This window comes from Meleagris gallopavo, chromosome 4 (assembly GCF_000146605.3).
Source record: "Meleagris gallopavo isolate NT-WF06-2002-E0010 breed Aviagen turkey brand Nicholas breeding stock chromosome 4, Turkey_5.1, whole genome shotgun sequence".
In the NCBI taxonomy this organism is placed as follows: Eukaryota; Metazoa; Chordata; class Aves; order Galliformes; family Phasianidae; genus Meleagris; species Meleagris gallopavo.
This window is the reverse complement of record NC_015014.2, coordinates 70,158,951-70,175,941: the sequence shown is the minus strand read 5'-3', so window position 1 is coordinate 70,175,941 and position 16,991 is coordinate 70,158,951. Positions and strand designations below refer to the sequence as shown.

General features: G+C 38.3%; 1 protein-coding gene across 1 annotated transcript in view; it reads right to left on the bottom strand.

Moving 5' to 3' along the window:
• Positions 1-11,509, bottom strand: part of FAM53A (family with sequence similarity 53 member A) — a 14,782-nt gene extending 3,273 nt beyond the window's left edge. Inside the window, exon 1 of the mRNA XM_010710670.2 lies at positions 11,456-11,509. Within this exon, the coding sequence (XP_010708972.1) occupies positions 11,456-11,509 (54 nt within the window). The remainder of the gene's footprint in view (positions 1-11,455) is intronic.
• Positions 11,510-16,991: the final 5,482 nt, after the last annotated feature.

Below are 16,991 nucleotides of genomic sequence, written 5' to 3'. Positions count from 1 at the left end.
AGGCTAAGTGAACTGGGTCTGTTTAGCCTTGAGAAAAGACGACTGAGAGGGGACCTGATCCAGGTTTATAAATATCTGAGGTGTGGCGGCCATAGTGGTGAGGCCAGTCTCTTTTCAATGGTACGTGGAGACAGGACGAGGGGAAACGGACATAAGCTGCAGCACAGGAAGTTTTGCACGAATGTGCGTAAGAACTTCTTCACGGTGAGGTGACGGAGCACTGGAACAGGCTGCCCAGGGAGGTTGTGGAGTCTCCTTCTCTGGAGATATTCAAGTCTCGCCTGGACGCCTACCTGTGCGACCTGGTGTAGGGAACCTGCTTTGGCAGGGGGGTTGGTCTCGATGATCTCTAGAGGTCCCTTCCAACCCCTACAATTCTGTGATTCTGTGATCACCACTACGCTTGCTAACATTGTCCTCCCACTAGAGAAGCACTCCAGCATTCAGCTGAGAGAACAGTGAGCTGTGCCCCAATATCACTGGGAACCTGAGTACCTACTGTAAGAGACCTACCTCTCCCTACTGCCATTTATGCCAACATATACAGCTGGTTCTTGTTCTACTACCCCAAATCCCATGCAAGAAGCATCATGCCCTTACAAAAATAAACTAAAAACAAATCCTCTCAGCTGATAAAGCAACTGATGTCAACTTGAAGGCGCTGCTTCCTCTCCCTTATGGCTAGGGGCAGGCAGGTTTCAGAGATGGCACTTCTTTCTCTACCTTCCAAGTTACACATGACAGAGTCAAATAAAGATGAATAGCTTCTTTAGCTCATCCTTCCAAATTTTCTAACATTGTTCCCTTCCATGTCTTAGACAATTTAGACTTCCCAAGCTTAAAAGTCTAGAAATACTAACATCCAATTATGACACTGCTCTGTTAAGAACAGTTTGTTCCTACAAAGTCTTATTATAAATAAATTTGAGAGGTCAATAGTTATAGAATGTATTTTGAGAAGTGAAAGGGTATTAGCCAAGTTATTCAAAACCAACACCTTGCAGAGACAATTAACAATTCCAAGTTTTTCTAGACTTTTATACTCTAATCATAAAGACTTAAAGTCATCCTAAATGATGTATACTTGCGCAAAAGAGCCAACACAAGAGAATGTGTTTAAAGCCCTCAACACCTTATTATTTCCAATCAAGACAGACAGTTTTTGTGTACAACAAAAAAGAAATGTTTTCAATAGGTCTCAAGAATTTACTCAACACTTTATCTCACAGCATTAAGAAAATAAAGAATAGATTCATCTTTGTGATAGGGGTGCTTCACATTCAGACATTAGCAGCTGTAACCAGGAATACCCCCTTTTTTTTTGAAACCCATAGGATTCTAAGACATGCCCCTTCATAAGTTTTACAGGAAAATGGAAATTACTGAGAATTTGCACTTTCAGAAGAGCTGATTAAAATGGTCAAATTGAAAAAAGGTACCAGGAGCTGAGTATTGCATTCACAGTTATTCTACAGTAGTCATGCTTCAAAATCCACAGCCTTTTTCACAAGGTAACTGCTATAGAGGCAAGCCTTGACTTACTTGTACACATGGCCTTGCTGCAGCCTATCCACTTAAAATAGTGGCTGTCAAACTGACAGTACAATTTCGGAAAAACAATTTTAAAGACCAAGTTTCCTTTGGCAATACTGCAAAATCATTCATGTGAAAGAATGTTAATGATGTTTTTAAACTAAAACTAGAGGGTGTTGCCCTCTTACAAGAGAGACATTTAACAGTCTAGAGTTATCCTTTATCAAGTTGTCCTGTGTACCCTGCACTAATTAATCATAACACAACTTAACACAAGCTTAAACACTGAACTCCATGATCCCTGTGGGTCTCTTCCAACTCAGGATACTCTGCAATTGAGTTCACCAGCATTCAAGCACGTAGAAGCTATGGTGTGAGGGCAGAGAAAAAACATCTGTCCAAGAAGTTGCAGAAAGTATCCTTCCCCTGCTTCTCAAGTTTTGCTTCTCAACATTATAAAGAGAGAGGATGTGAGAATTTTTTTTTTTTAAATTAAAAATGATTCAAGTGAACTGACAAGAACATCAGCTCCAAAACGTTTTAGTTACGTTTAATCAAAATATCACTGAAATCAGTTCTTAGTTCAGATCTACTTAACAGTTTCTACACATAATTTGAGCACTTCGCAATTCAGACACTTAAAGTCTGCAAGCTTACAACATTAACCCCAATGCTGGCTGCTTCGCATGGAGCTCCAGAAATCAGAACTGTTCCATCTGAAGAACTGAAGCAGTTTTTGCTGTCTTCCCAAAGCAGCTTAATACTTCTGTTTCTTCACTAATGTACAGAATAGCAAAAAGACCATTTTGAAGACATCAACTCAGCTTTTTCTAATTATCTTGAAACTGCTACAATTTTTATCAAGTTTAGGTGGATGCAGTGTCATACAGTACTGCAACTCTGAAAAACCTAATGCAAAGCAACCTCAGGCTTATGTTTCCTAACAGGTGCTGCAGATGACACTCCAAAAAGCTTGGGCTAAAAAATAAGCTTTTCAAAAATTCAGTCCAAGTACTAGTCATTAGTTGCTAAAATTTGTCAAAAGTCACTGCCAGCAAGATGCATCTTTTGACCTAGCAAAACTAAGCTGAATACAGAAGGAAACATGCCACCAACTACTCATCTTGTTGACTTTTTCTGCCTAGAAAATATATTTCATCATAGCAGATTACCTTCTGCTACACTTCAGAGTTAACTGCTTTCCAGGAGCTCCATTTTGTTCTCCATCACTTCGCTATGACAACAGACCTAAACTCTAAAGTACCATCTTTTTTTTGCTAGTTAATGCAAATTTTTTACTTGAGCTGTTTAATTGCATATTTAAGCTAGATAGGTGATGCCTGATCAAAGTATTTTCCTGAAAGTCAGACACACAGCATAGCAAATGTGTTCACGTGACAAAGCAACAACGGAATCTATGGTGTGCTCTTTAGTGGTAGGAACAGTTAAAACATAGGAGCACCTCAGTTTCTCTCTGTGTGAACTGATCTCACAGGAAGTTTCTTGGGTGGGGACGTGAAAAAGTTTTAAAATGTCTCTAGACAGTAGCTGAATTATGAGCATTTGCTCAGTTTTCTGTACATGCCTATTTCTGCTGTCCAAAGCACCAAAGCTAGACCAGAAAACAGGTTCCTGAGAAAAGCCACTTTCCTGGCACACCTTCAGCCCCTCTGAGCCCATATGATAGCATACAATGCTTAGCACAGCAATGACCTGCAACTCTGCGCATACTTTTTACCCTTATAGACATAATTAAAGCATATTAATACACTTTTCCATGAACTAGATATGCAAAGCAGCTAAACAACCAGACTTCGGTCCGGGAAGCACAGAAATGTGTGACTAGTCTTGGAAATGTCTTACCCCAAAAGGAAATGGGTAATTCTTCATAACCACACTGACTTAGTGCTTGGCAGAAAAGCTCAAGATAAAACCTGTAATAAAAATATTAAACAGCAACTAATAACTCGTCTACGGAAGATAAACTGACCATTGAACCTTAATTGCTCACTGTACAAAAGACAGAAAAGTTCAGAGCCTAGTGATTGTTTAAACATTCTCCTTAGCATCTTTCCAATGGACAGAAGCATTGGCATATTTACCAGCTCAACTCTTAAACCATCTACCTCAATAACCCCTACAGAAAAGGCTGCTGTGATCATCTAGTCCAATCATCAACCTATTCTCACCATATCCTCTAACCATGTCCCTCAGTGTCACCTCTCCACGATTCTTGAACACCTGCAAGGATGGTGACTCCACCACCTCCATGGGCAGCCTGTTCCAATGCATTTCCCACTCTTGCTGAGAAGAAATTTTTCCTAATATCCAACCTGAAGTTCCTCAGGAACAACTTGAGGCCATTCCCTCTCATTCTAAAAACAGATCTTTTTTTACACACACACACACACACACACACACACACACACACACACACACACACACACACTCTTTTCTCTCTCTCTCTCTGCAGCAAGACTAAGAGCTTCATAAAGAAGTGAGGCCTGATAATAAATAACTCACAACAATGAGAGTGAACACATATATGATCTATCTGAAGACTGGTTAAAAGGCAAGAGATTGCCCAAAAGAGTACATCACGTTAGCACAGATCCTGAGCTGAGCGGCATCAGCCACATTAGGGAAGGCTGGAATATTCAAGAACTGGATTGAAATGATCTCATGGGCACATTTATAGAAAAGCACAAGGTCACGCTATCAAACTGCATTATGAGGAATTCATCAGATGGAAGGGTCAGAGCAGGACAAAATACAAGTGACTACAGTCTGCAACACAATCCAGCCTTAAAAGGAGACAGAACAAAGCAAAAGCAGACCAAGGCAGAAGAAAACAGCAGTGTTTCGAGTTCAGAATTTGAAGTAGAAGAGGCTCATGGGAAGACTGCTTCAGAAGAGCCCATTTACTTACTCTAGGGGACAAAGGGGCAACATAACTCTTCTTCTAAATATGCAACAGTTAAGGGATCAATTGGAACTCTAGAGAACATGTTCACGTAAGAGCAAGTGGAATGGAAGTGCTGTAACAACATGAATAAGTTTAAGGGATTTCTCTCCTCATCTGTTTTTTAAGAGCCAACCACACTGGGAACAAACAATGAAATCCAACATTAGTTAAAGCCCACCATTAGCTGGCACTCATGCTGCTCTTAAAGAAAAATAGAAGGCATCAGCTTCCGCTTTATATGTGCCTGCTGCAGTGCACTGAAGCCTAAAAAACTGAAATTATTTTCAGCATAATTTGAGTAAGTTTGGCTATACAGCAGCTCTTACGTTTTTTGGAGTTGCTACAGTATGCAAGTCTAACCCAGGAAGTTGCAGAACAGAAACTGTGGTGGGGGGAGAGAGAGTTACACAAGAACAACCTTATCACAAATTTCAAAATACATTTAAATTGATCACAAAAACGTTTTGAACACAAATTAGCCAGTGAAGGCTGAAAGTGGTCTATTACAGAATAAAATATTCTGAGAGCTGCATTTTAAATACAGTAAAATAAAAAGGAACCAATATTTGAATGGCCTTCGTTGCAGACTAGCACCCCTAGGCAAGTCTTCTGTTGAGGAAAAAAAGTAAGTGGAAACTTAAAAAGGAACCTGTCCAAAAGTTCTCAGAAGCTAACCTTCAAGTGCCTGGAAAAGAACAAGAGAAGAATAACTTAAATAGCAAGGAACTTGTATGTTCTGCTGACAAATTAGCTTCCTAAAGAACAACAAGTGCACACTAAAACTAGAAAAAACATGGAAGCGAGAATGAAGCAAAGGTATGTAACAGAATTCCTTCATTGAGGAAAAAATTGCACCATTGACATTTATCCACGCTTGCAGAACATTTACTGAGACCAAAACAGCAGACATGAGCACAGTGAGGCAATGGATGGTGTGTTTCAGCAGTAAGACAGCAGTGAAAGACAAGCTACATTGCAGATGACCACGCACAGCTGTCACAGCATGAAATGAAGAGCATCTTGACCAGCTCATACATGCTGATCAGATAATTGTGATGACTATGCTGAAAAACAGTGTAACGTAGCTGAGAACATGCTCTATCAAATAATGTCATTGCACTCTTTGTGTCTGTTGTAACTTCCATAGAAATAAATAGAAGGAATTACTTTCAGAGCAACCTACATACACACTGCTCAGAAGGAGCAAAAACAACAAAAAACAGGGCAGGTACAAGTCACAAAACAACATTAGCTCCTTTTATACATCAACTCCCACTTTAACACAGAAGGAATTAATAGCACTCATAGCTTGCAAACAGTTCCAACAGGGTTTGTTCTGACAGATTGGAGACTACAAATATGACTTTGTCAAAAGAGCATTTCAACACCCCACCATTCCTCTTTATTTCCTTCTCTGTTCTCAGTTTTAGTTTCCAAGCACGAACTTCAAGGATGGTTATTCCTGCTGCACAAAAGATAACACTATTAAGACGTGTTACAAACTATTTTCATCACTGAATTGCACTGGAGCCTTACTCTGAATGAATACACATCAAATGATCCCCATGGAATGCATGATATGGGATCTGTTCTGTAATAAGGGAAAGACTTTGCAACAGAAAAAAAAGAAGTGAGCAAAAAAGCTGAAGAAGGCAAGTAGTAGTATTCACAATACTTTCCATAAGATATCAAAGCAAAAAAGGTTTCTTTTTAATAAACACAGGAGAAATTCATAGCATCCCAAACCTGTCACTCATTATGTTCTACAGACAATGCACTGTAACACTAGATTGAATCCATTCCCTGCATAAGTCACAATTCCTGCTACTCTCTCAAGTTACAGTGTGGTGCTGTGACGTCAAAGGAGTACCTCAAATTGCCACTATTAGTTGGAATAGATTAGACAGTCTGTTGATTTCGCTTAGCATGACTGACAACTGCTTCATCACTGCTTAAGATAACAAGAGTCTGAAGTGAAGTTATTTCACAGGTGTGCAAGGAACTTCCAAGGCAGATGACATAGCACATAACAGTTCCACCTAAAGAAGATCCTTCTGGATGGAAATATGATGGAGGGGCATTTAGCCATACTCAAAACTCGGAGGCACAGTTTTATGTTGTGGGAATCTAAGCATTTTGACAGTAAACCACAGTGCCTGTAAAATCCTCAGAGAAAGCAGCAAAGCAAGGCAGAGCAGCAAAGCTCTATGTAACACAAAGCACAAGGCAAAGAGGGACTTCCCCAACAGTAATGTTTGAGAAACAGAACCTGAGGAGTGGTATGCTGTCTGAACTATTTAACTCAACACATTCATTCTACATCATAAAAAAAAAAAAAACCCTCATGTGTCCCAGGCTGTGTTTGCTCAAAGCCCCTTGCCCAAAAGTGTTCAAAAAAGTTCAAGTACATCCACTATTTAAAAATGACTAGGCAGAAGAACTGGAAAGAAAATGAACAAAATGCTCTGCTATGGTCAGAAAACTATACCAGCACTTGTTAACAAACTTTATGACCTGTACAACTCTGATCTGGAGAACAGTTATCAGTTCTGCTTCAGTGCAGGGAACTTAAAACTACTCATTTAAAGTGCAAGACTGAAAAATGTAAAAATCTAATCTTTCTCAACCTAAAAAAGTATTTTTAACTAAATTAAGGACTTGGTTAATCAGCAATTACAGCTTTAAGTTCTCATAATGAAAGAGAATAAGAAACAATCCGGATTATCCAAGCTACGATGCTTCCAAAATGAAGCCTTGGAAGGACTGCATCCCCACACTTACATATTTTGTTCTAGTTCATGGCAGGGAAAAGCAGCCAATTTAACACCTGCATTATCTCTGAAGGTATCAGGACAGCATCTTCTGGTTCTGCCCAGAGGTTGCCATTGATACCAACGCTTCCTCCCACAAGTCTGCAACTACACAGCAAGACTTGGATGCACCCTATGGGTTCTCTTTGGAGATGCTTCCTGCTCTAAAACACAGAAATTAATACTGTGCATTCTGAATGGCCATCCTTCTAAGGAGGTCTATTCCTTGGAAAAATACTGAAATCAATAGCTTCAATGCCAAAATATCATCAGTAGCAAAAAAACAAGAACACCAAGGAGTTTTTCTCATTTTATACAGCTCTACATGAACAGCATGAGATGCCTCAGAACAGTACAGACCATTTATGTCTAAGTGCTGAGAGCAAGACTCTCCTATTTAAACAGAGAGCACAGGCACCAATTGTGTGCTGCAGACTACACAAAATAAGGCCAATGCTGCCAACTGAAGACCTCCAGCTTGCTGATGCAATTCTTTGCAATGCTTTTAAATTAAGCAAAAGCTAATTATTTCAAAAATAATTAGGTGACCCTAACTCTACTTTAGCTTTAAGATGATCCTTAATATAAAAGACGTTCTTCCTGCTCTTCTAAATGAAATATGAAACTTGTGCTATATGCACGAAAGTCAGTTAGACAAGTTTATCATTTCCTAACCTATAATAATGGCAATTTTTTGCCATTATTAAACTTTTATCTCCACTGTTGAGAATAACTGCAAGTTATTCTTTCAAGGTGAAAAAAACAATTCCCATTGCTTTTGTATCAATATATAAAAGGCGGCATTTAAGACTTCATGTTAGATCAGATTGTATATCAAGTGGTAAGAAGCTGCCCTAAGCCATTCTGTAAAAAGACAAGATCCCTATCACTTTGTGAAGCTTAGCAGGAGTGAGACACTACTTACTTTTTACTCTTTATCAATGTCACAAACCCATTATTGCCTCCTCATAAGGACAGGTCTTCAGGACTATCTTCTTCTGAGAGCTGGCTGTCCAAAGATGATTCACTTGTTTTGAGACAAAATGTAATTAGAAAAATATAGCGTCTGTTTTATGCAGACATTGTAATCACTATTGTATTTTCAAAAGGAAAACAAGGAAAAGGAATTCAGCTTCCCTTCCTTTGAGTTGTCATCAAACAAAACTCAAACCACAGGGGTAGCAAAGGGAAGGGAGTGAGGAAGGAGAAAAACAAATAAATTGCTTTCTATAACTAAAAAAAACAAAACAAAACCAAACACCTCATTTCAGTGCAGACTGGATGAATGGCTAACACCAACATATAAAGCGATCAGAAGGAAGCACACCTTCAGAGAAGATGATGTATCATCACCAATGCCTGCTTAAGAAAGACTCTGAAAAAGAAATTGCTGTTCCACTAAGACCATTGCTATTAGAAATACAGCAACTAAGATGCACAAAAAAGCATCCAAAAGAGTTTTTATGAATTCAGTGAAGCACTAGTAAGCATTTTATATAGCATCCAAAACCTCCATGGCTGGTCATCCACCAGCAGAATGAAGCTGAACATGCAGCAAAAGGTTTCACATGGAAGCTGCTTTTCAGCTGTGAGCAAATCAACTTTCACAATGGCATTTGCTTAAGAATACCACTGAAATACCAACATAAGAACTGGAAGGTTTGGAGAACCTAAACTAAGCATTACACAACAGTGGATGTGAAAAGAACGAAGTGTTTTACAATTGGCACCTTCATTTAAGCAACAACACTGATCAACACAACTAATGCTAATGATAAGGGAGGAGCTGTGTTTCAGAAAATGGAAAAACAACTTTACTCTACAGAACTTGACTTTTTCCAAAAAAGTTCACAATATGAATTGCAGGGGTAGAAAATTACTCAATCTTAACTACAGCTCAAGCTCAAAGAGCACTGGAAAGGAAAGCTGACAAGAACTACAGTTTCACTACCTTTTGTTCTTGAAAAAGGATGTGCTTTCATGTAACTATCAGAAAGTTACAGAAATTTATAAAGACATACTGGGAAGTTTTTACTTTGTGGAAGTAGTCACTTTGAGGGTAAAGAAGAAATGCCGAAAATCTCAAAATCCAGGTGTGCTTCCTAGTGCAATTTGCTGGACTTGACACACTGTCAAGCAGTGAGGATCCAATCTCAACATCTCAGTCTACCCCTTAAAAAGGTCCCCTCTATCATGCTTTTGTAATAACTGCATGCTTCCACTAGCACTGCTCTGACAAGAAACCCTTCCATCTTACATAGTCTGCTACATTTATTGCAAGCATAAAGAAGGGTTCACAAAAACTGTTCAAAAGGAAAGTTATTTCTATTGGACAAAGCCTTGCAGTCACTTCCACAGCATCCTTCCCCCATTTTGAGCTGAGCTGCATTACCCACGTGCACTTGGATGAAGTCCTCAAGTTTGACATGAGGAGTTCACTAGGCAAGTCAGTTTGGTAGCTCTGTAAGATGCTAAAAGGTGTTCTTATTAAGCCTTATAGCTCATCTTGACAATGAATTTCATAACTTCACTTATTCTTATGGCCATGTTTTAGAATGGTTTATACAGTGTTTTCCTTCCCTCTGAAAGGAATGATGCAATATAGCTTGCCTCATTTCAGGAACCTAGACTCCTTTCTCACTTCCACAACAATTCATCGCAGCACAGTGAAGAACTAAAAATCACACTGAAGCCTACTGTTCTACAGCTGCAGAAAAGCTCCCAGTGGGTCACAGCACAAAGGATTAAAGACAGTGCTGCTACATAAGTTTTGGTGCTTTTGGTACATGACTAATTTGGATTTCACCTGGTACAGTGCTTAGATGTAACACGAAGTTAAATCAATTAGATTGTCATGTTAGTTACTATGCATATATCCAAATAAAAAAACTCCATTGTTTTTAAGCACTTCATTTAAAAGCCATCTGGAAGGGGACTGGGGAATCTTGTGTTATTCCTAATAGCTTGCTTATAAAATAACTTGCTTACAGAGAACTTAAATACCCAAGTCATAAGAACTACATATAATTACAGATAGGCTGTTTCATTAATGTGTTAACAAAGTTACTCTTGAAATGGAAAACACTTAGAGACTTTTCCTACAGTACTTACACACAATATGTAGTTCATTTATTTTGGTTTAGAAGGATGAAAGAAAGCCATACAACTATGCCCAAAATGACAAAATCCAAAGTTACCCCTCAGCAAGGATTGTCAGATAGTAACAAAGCCCAGTGGAACAGTTTTCTAACAATAAGCACTCTTTAAATTTAAGTGAGCTCCTCAGCTAGAGAGTATGTATTTGTGGCTTTTAAGAGCAGTTCAGTACCTCCCTTAAGTACCATTGCTTAAACCATAGTTCCTGCTCAAGCAATAAACACAGCAAGAGACATGCCCTAGATGTCACACATCACTACTAAAGAAGTTTAGAAGAATGTTAACAAGTATATTTAAGCTACGTAAATTCAAGCTCAGGAATGAATTCCATGGCTCACAGATCCAGCATATCACACCCAGAGAAGCAGCACCACACTTGCAAGAAGTAATGAACTGCTTTTCCCAGGTCAGAAACAAACACTGGCTTTTCTGTGTCAAGTTACAGCTAGTTCCACTCGTAGAGAATTTTGTTCAAGAAAATCCACTGCCCGAATCACACACGCCTGGTCCTCCAGCCCCAACCCTACCCCTCCACTAATTTGACAGAACAAAATTACTTTATTTTTAAAAAGCCTTTGTGGAGTTTAAGCCCACTTCTTAGCTACACACATCCTCAGTGCAAATAACAGAAACACAGGCTTTATTTTCCTGATGCAATGCAGGTTAAGGAATAATTTTTTAGCTTTAAGGTTTGAAGACAGCAGATTTGGGTGGTTGGTTTGTTGTGTTTTCTTACGTTTGGTGGTTTGGTGTTTTGTATTTTTTTTTTTTTGTGCTTTTTACATAACTTCAACACAAAGCACCATCTGTATAACACTTCACAAAGAAGAGTAAACAAAACTTAAAAAGACTGAAAATGTTCAAAATAAATATTTTGTGTAAAGTGATGATCAACCTATTTTCCTCGAGTACTTTGAACAGCTTTAAATTATTAAGAAGCAGCTACTAGTGAAATAAATAGTCTCAGTTTTTGACTGGAAACAAAGTCTACCTGAATATTACCCATGTCCTCAGAAGACTCCAAGGACTCTGAGTCTTTGACCATTATTTCTTATTGCAAAATCTATGGCTCACATTAGAGCATATTCATACCTGACATTATCACAGAACAGAAAAGAATAAATGGACATTGACTCCTACTCCCTAGATGCCATATTTAGTGTCTGCTCTCCCGCCTCCTGCAGAAGTTGCTTTCAAATAGACACAAAAGGAGTTCTCATGTTTTTGTTAGCCAGAGGCCCAGGCAACTTAATATTACTTTCATAAAAGATTATTTGTTATCATGACATAGGCAAGAGATCCAAAAATACATGCCATTATTTAAAATGCACCAGATATATTTCAGAGCTTAAGTAAAACTGCATTTGCTTCCCACAAAATAGTCTTTATTTGCTATGGAAATCACATCCCTGGAGGCATTTAAAATGCTAGAGTGGACAGAATACCAGGAAAAGATACAGCAAGAAGTTACTATGCATCAACAGGAGATTATACATGATGATTTAAGACATCTTTCCTCACCCATAATTCCCACATCTGGTTTCTACAGATTGATAGTAAGCCAAACATAAATACGCACCCACACAGACTTCAACTTAACTACTGTGAGTTACTTTCCATTTGAGAGCAAGGAAGGGATAATCAAAATAGATGCATATTGCTCAACTTCAAAGGAGCCAAAGCAACCTAGAATCCAACTCAAAATATTTGAAGTTTACCAGACATCTGTTATCCAGAGACAGATGCAAAGATTTCAAGACTCTCTACTGTTTTCCCAGTGAGATTGGGCTGTGACCATCACTGATATTGCTTCAAGAAGGCTTTTTTTTTTGTTTGTTTTAATTAACACAGGAGAGTAGCAGCCTGGAAGAACAGTTCCAACCTTTCACATCCCTGTTCCTCTCCAAAGAGGTCTTCTCCATTTTAGTAATTCTCTAGCTTCCAAGCAATAAATAAAATAGCTCACCAATCTCTAATAGATTGAGGTTGGCTTGCATTTCATTATTCAAAACCCTGCAGGCATAGCAGTAGTCTTATTTCTATTCTACTGAAACTTAGAAAACCCACAAGTACTTTATTGCATCTATTCCCATTCAGACATTAGTCCTCCAAGACATCAGGTTGCCCTTAAAGACAAACACTTCAGCATTTCAAAAGCAAATTTGGTACCTTGCACTTAAAAGAATACTGTACATTCAAACAATAAAATCACATTTTCCTATAGGTCCACTGCTGAACATTTCTTTTCAGTTATAAATTAAGCTTATGCATAGAATTACACAATGTGGATTTAACCTAATTTACTTAGCTGGACAATTTTAACACCTCATTTCTTTCCTCTAAATAGGACTACTGACCTCTGAGCTTAGATTCCTTCATGCCTTTTGGAAAACGATAGCTGTTTTCTTCTCTCAAATGTGAAGTTAAAGTACTAAGTTTTCAAGTGACAAACAATTGCATCCCTAGCTCAATTGTTTCATCCACAATGAACATCCACAGCTGTTTTCAGGTCTTTAATTTTACACAAATGGAAACCACTAACAAATTGACTAACACCACATACTTTACAGTCAATACCATTCTATTGACCCCAATCAGCCCCAGTCCAACCCATTACAACGCAAAGCTCATCTGTATGATATTTTCCATAAAACATTTTGCAAAAGTAAAGTTGTCTAAGTCAAAAGATGCATTCCATACAGTGCACCCATTTCGTATGACCAGCAGTGGTGTATACCATCCTATCACCAAACTGCAGAGTGCTGCCAGCAGGAAGAATGAGACCTATATTCTGAGCATGAGTGCTGCATTACGCGTTCTTACAAGAATACTGCAAGAGCTTCGACAAGGGTTGCACACGTATGACACATCTTCCTAAATCATGCTGCATGGATGCAGCAGAGAATAGCCTCTGCTGACTTAACTGTATCTACAAGTAGAAACTACACCCACCCCAGATGATTTTTGTTCCCATTTTGACAGGAGGCTAAAAGAGATGAGCTTTCTGTAAGCAATTCAAACTATTTAAAGCAGCATGCTTGCTATTTTACAAACACAATCTGAATGAACTTAGGTTAAGCCAATACTTAACCTACTTGAGCTGATACAGGCTTGATTTAGTGGATGACCTACCAGCTGTTACTACAACAGACTATTCATGAATAAGATACTGTATTTTCCATGTGTACACTCGAATTCTACTTGTAGCCACTTGTGCACCTTGAGAACACAGGTTATCCTATGACAAAGTGAATTGAACAAGTCCATCGGAAACATGGCAACAGTGCATACCTGAAAACTTTCTAGACAACAAAAATTAAAAGAATTAAAGTGAAAGCTTCAGATTTTACTTTTGCTTTTTTTAATTCAGCGAAGGGTCAGAACATGGATAATTTATCTACCTGTTCATTTACTGATCATTAGGATGGCCTTAAAGAGCAACGGAAAACAAAACTAACAGGAAATACTCAGTAACTTCCAGAAGTATCTAAACCAGAATTACAAGTAAAATATTTAGTACCACACTTCACTCTTGTGCTTATTCACAATGACTTCTTTAAAACAGCCCCAAAAAAGTTCAACTCAAGTAGGTAGATGAAATTGTTCCACAAGAAATATTATGAATTAAGAAACATGCTGCAGAAAAAGTAGTGGTTACCTCCTATGGTCTACATTCAGTCACAGCACTACTGATACATTTTGTCCTTTTTTAAAATAAATATTATCTCCTCATTACTCCTCTTCAAGGAAAGTTATCCATCCCAACCATTTGCCCATACTATCTATACAGTTTTAAGTTGGTACAGAAATCACTATGAACCAGTCTTTCTGCTCAGCCTCATAATTCTGGCCTTCAAGTGATACTAGTCTTGGCGCTTTGTTGCTAAAGTGAACACATCTTTATGACTTCTCTACCTTCTATGAGTCCTCCTTGTAGGTACACAAGGCCACTACATCACTATAGTGCGAACACAGACGTGAATAAACATAAAATAGATACAATTCAACCTTCAAGAATAAAAAATTATCCAAGAATTTTGCAGATTCAAAATCATATACTCCAAGAAAAACATTAAGTTCCATCTATTCTAATCTTCCCCAAGCCCTTCCAAAGCAATACTGCTCCCTGTACAAGGAGCTGTAGAAGGGCAGTGAAAGGGTATAGAAGCAATTTATCTAAAAACAGTCTTCAAGCAGAACAAACATTCCCAACTGCTACTAAAAAAAAAAGCACATACAATTTCTTAACAGCAAGAGTATAAGCATCTTTGTACTCCTAGCTCGCAGGGCCTGGATTAACTCATGCATATAAGGAGTGGCCTAAGTGTCTGAAATCTTTTAAGAATGAAGCTTGCTTCAAAATAACTTTAGACCTTAGTGAATTTTAAAACCATATTCACTCACGTTTGCCAGTAGCTGTTATTTCAACACAGTTACTTAAAAGAAGTAGCTCCAATTTGAGCCTGAAGATATTACCAGAAAACTAACAAAATCAAAACAGCAACATTTTATCATACATAAACACATTGCAACTTAAACCTTTACTATTTAATTAGTATCCAGTGTTAATGAATCAAATGCCACCTAACTGAATTGCTGAAACTAGTCCTTAATGCAAAGCAGCTGTTTCTATCCAAGTAACAATTAACACAAACTGAAGACCACTTCAGACAACACATTAGAAAGGTTTTAAGCAGTATACAAACTTTTTTTTTTTTGGCAACTTCATGCCTATGAATTGGGAAAAAAGGTTTACAGGAATGCTGAACACCAGAAAGGCTTCAAATTACAGTGTGTTGTTTGATCTAAAACAGAATAAAACATCACTATCACAAGAAAACTTGTTTATACACAGAAAAAAATCTTGACTGTTCTTTATTTGTCACACCTCTTTCTGTTATTGCTAAAAGGATCAACTGATGCACATCTACATGAAGCTGAACATTTAAGAGCTTAACAGTTTCCTGGGAATGGAAGATCTCCTTCTCAGTAAAGAAACGTTTCTACTTTCCAGCTGCAGCTGGAAACCAATCCAAGTACCATCCTAACTTATTCTGCATGCAAGAAGCTATTAGCAGCACAAAAGTGAGATTCCAAAGTAGCTCCTCTTTACCTTTTCCAGACATCTGGGAATACCAGGATTCCTGCTGGAGAGACAAAGGACCAAAAGGAGCCAGTTCCTCATGTAGACTATTGTGAACAAATGCTTAACAGGAATAGATTCAATGTAGAACTTCTACAATCATATGACTGCTATGGCAAGAGACTGAATGAATGCGAAGTCATTTAGAGTCCTCAGGGACTGAAAACAGCTATCACATTTTGTTATCATTTACTACAGTCCTTTCCACTTGTTTTTACAGCTGTCTTCATGTTCTAGCAAGCCTGAAATTGCACAAGTTTTTATTTTCAGCTTTAAATCCAGAAGATTATTCCAGAAGTTGGCACCAAGACCTGCACAACACCATTCAGGAGCCTGTCTGCTCATATTTTAATCTACTTCTGCGCACATGAATTACTCATTTTACCAAGGGTTTTTTCCCCTAGGAGAAATTAAGATAGCACAGTCTTTTCTAAGAAACAAAAACAGAGGAGATAGTGAAGTGCAGAGGTGTTTGAAAGAAATTATCCAGGAACACAAAGAGAAGCTGTTTCTAATGTAAGAGTTGCCTGATATTTTTCTTCTTTTATTTAAAAGCAGAGAACTGAATGTTAAAGAGGCAACAGTAGAAAGAAAAGCACAAACAGGTCTAGAAACTTCTGATGGGTGAACAAACATGCATCAATAATCTATGAACTGTATTTGGACTGATTTTCTATCACTTACGTTTTGCAAGTCAGTAGGGACTGAAACATCATTAACAGTCTCTGCCAGTTAAAGCAAATAAATCCTTTTGTTTTGATAAATACTATTTGAGAGAACTAAAACCTTAGTAATTTTGGCAGGTGCTTCAATGCCAACCTCTCGGAACTCAGAGTGCACTGGGAGAAACAGCTGTGGACCAAAACTCCACTCTTCACACCGATGCGACTTCAGAATAGCACTGCTACATTAAGCAGGAGTCTTTTTCCCTGCAACATCAACTCTATCATAGCATGGGAAAAATATTCACTGATCTGTTTTTAAAGCACTATTTGAAAATTTTTGATTTACGAAGGATATTTCGTAGAATCACATAATCCTCAGAGTTGGAAGGGGCCTTTAAAGGCCACCTAGTCCAACTCCTCTGCAGTGAACAGGGACATGCACAGCAAGGTCAGGTTGCCCAGGGCCCCATACAGCTTCACCACAACTGTCTCTGAGGATGGGGCATCCACATCTCTGTGCCAGTGCCTCACCACCCTCAATGTAAAAGACATTTTCCTTATATCCAACCTAAATCTACCCCCTTTTAAGCTTGAAACCATTTCCCCTCGTCCTATCACCACAGACCCTGATAAAAAGCCTATCCCCTTCTTTCCTGTAGCTCCCCTTTAGATACTGAAAAGCTGCTATTTGGTCACCTCAAAGCTTTCTGGTTTTTTTT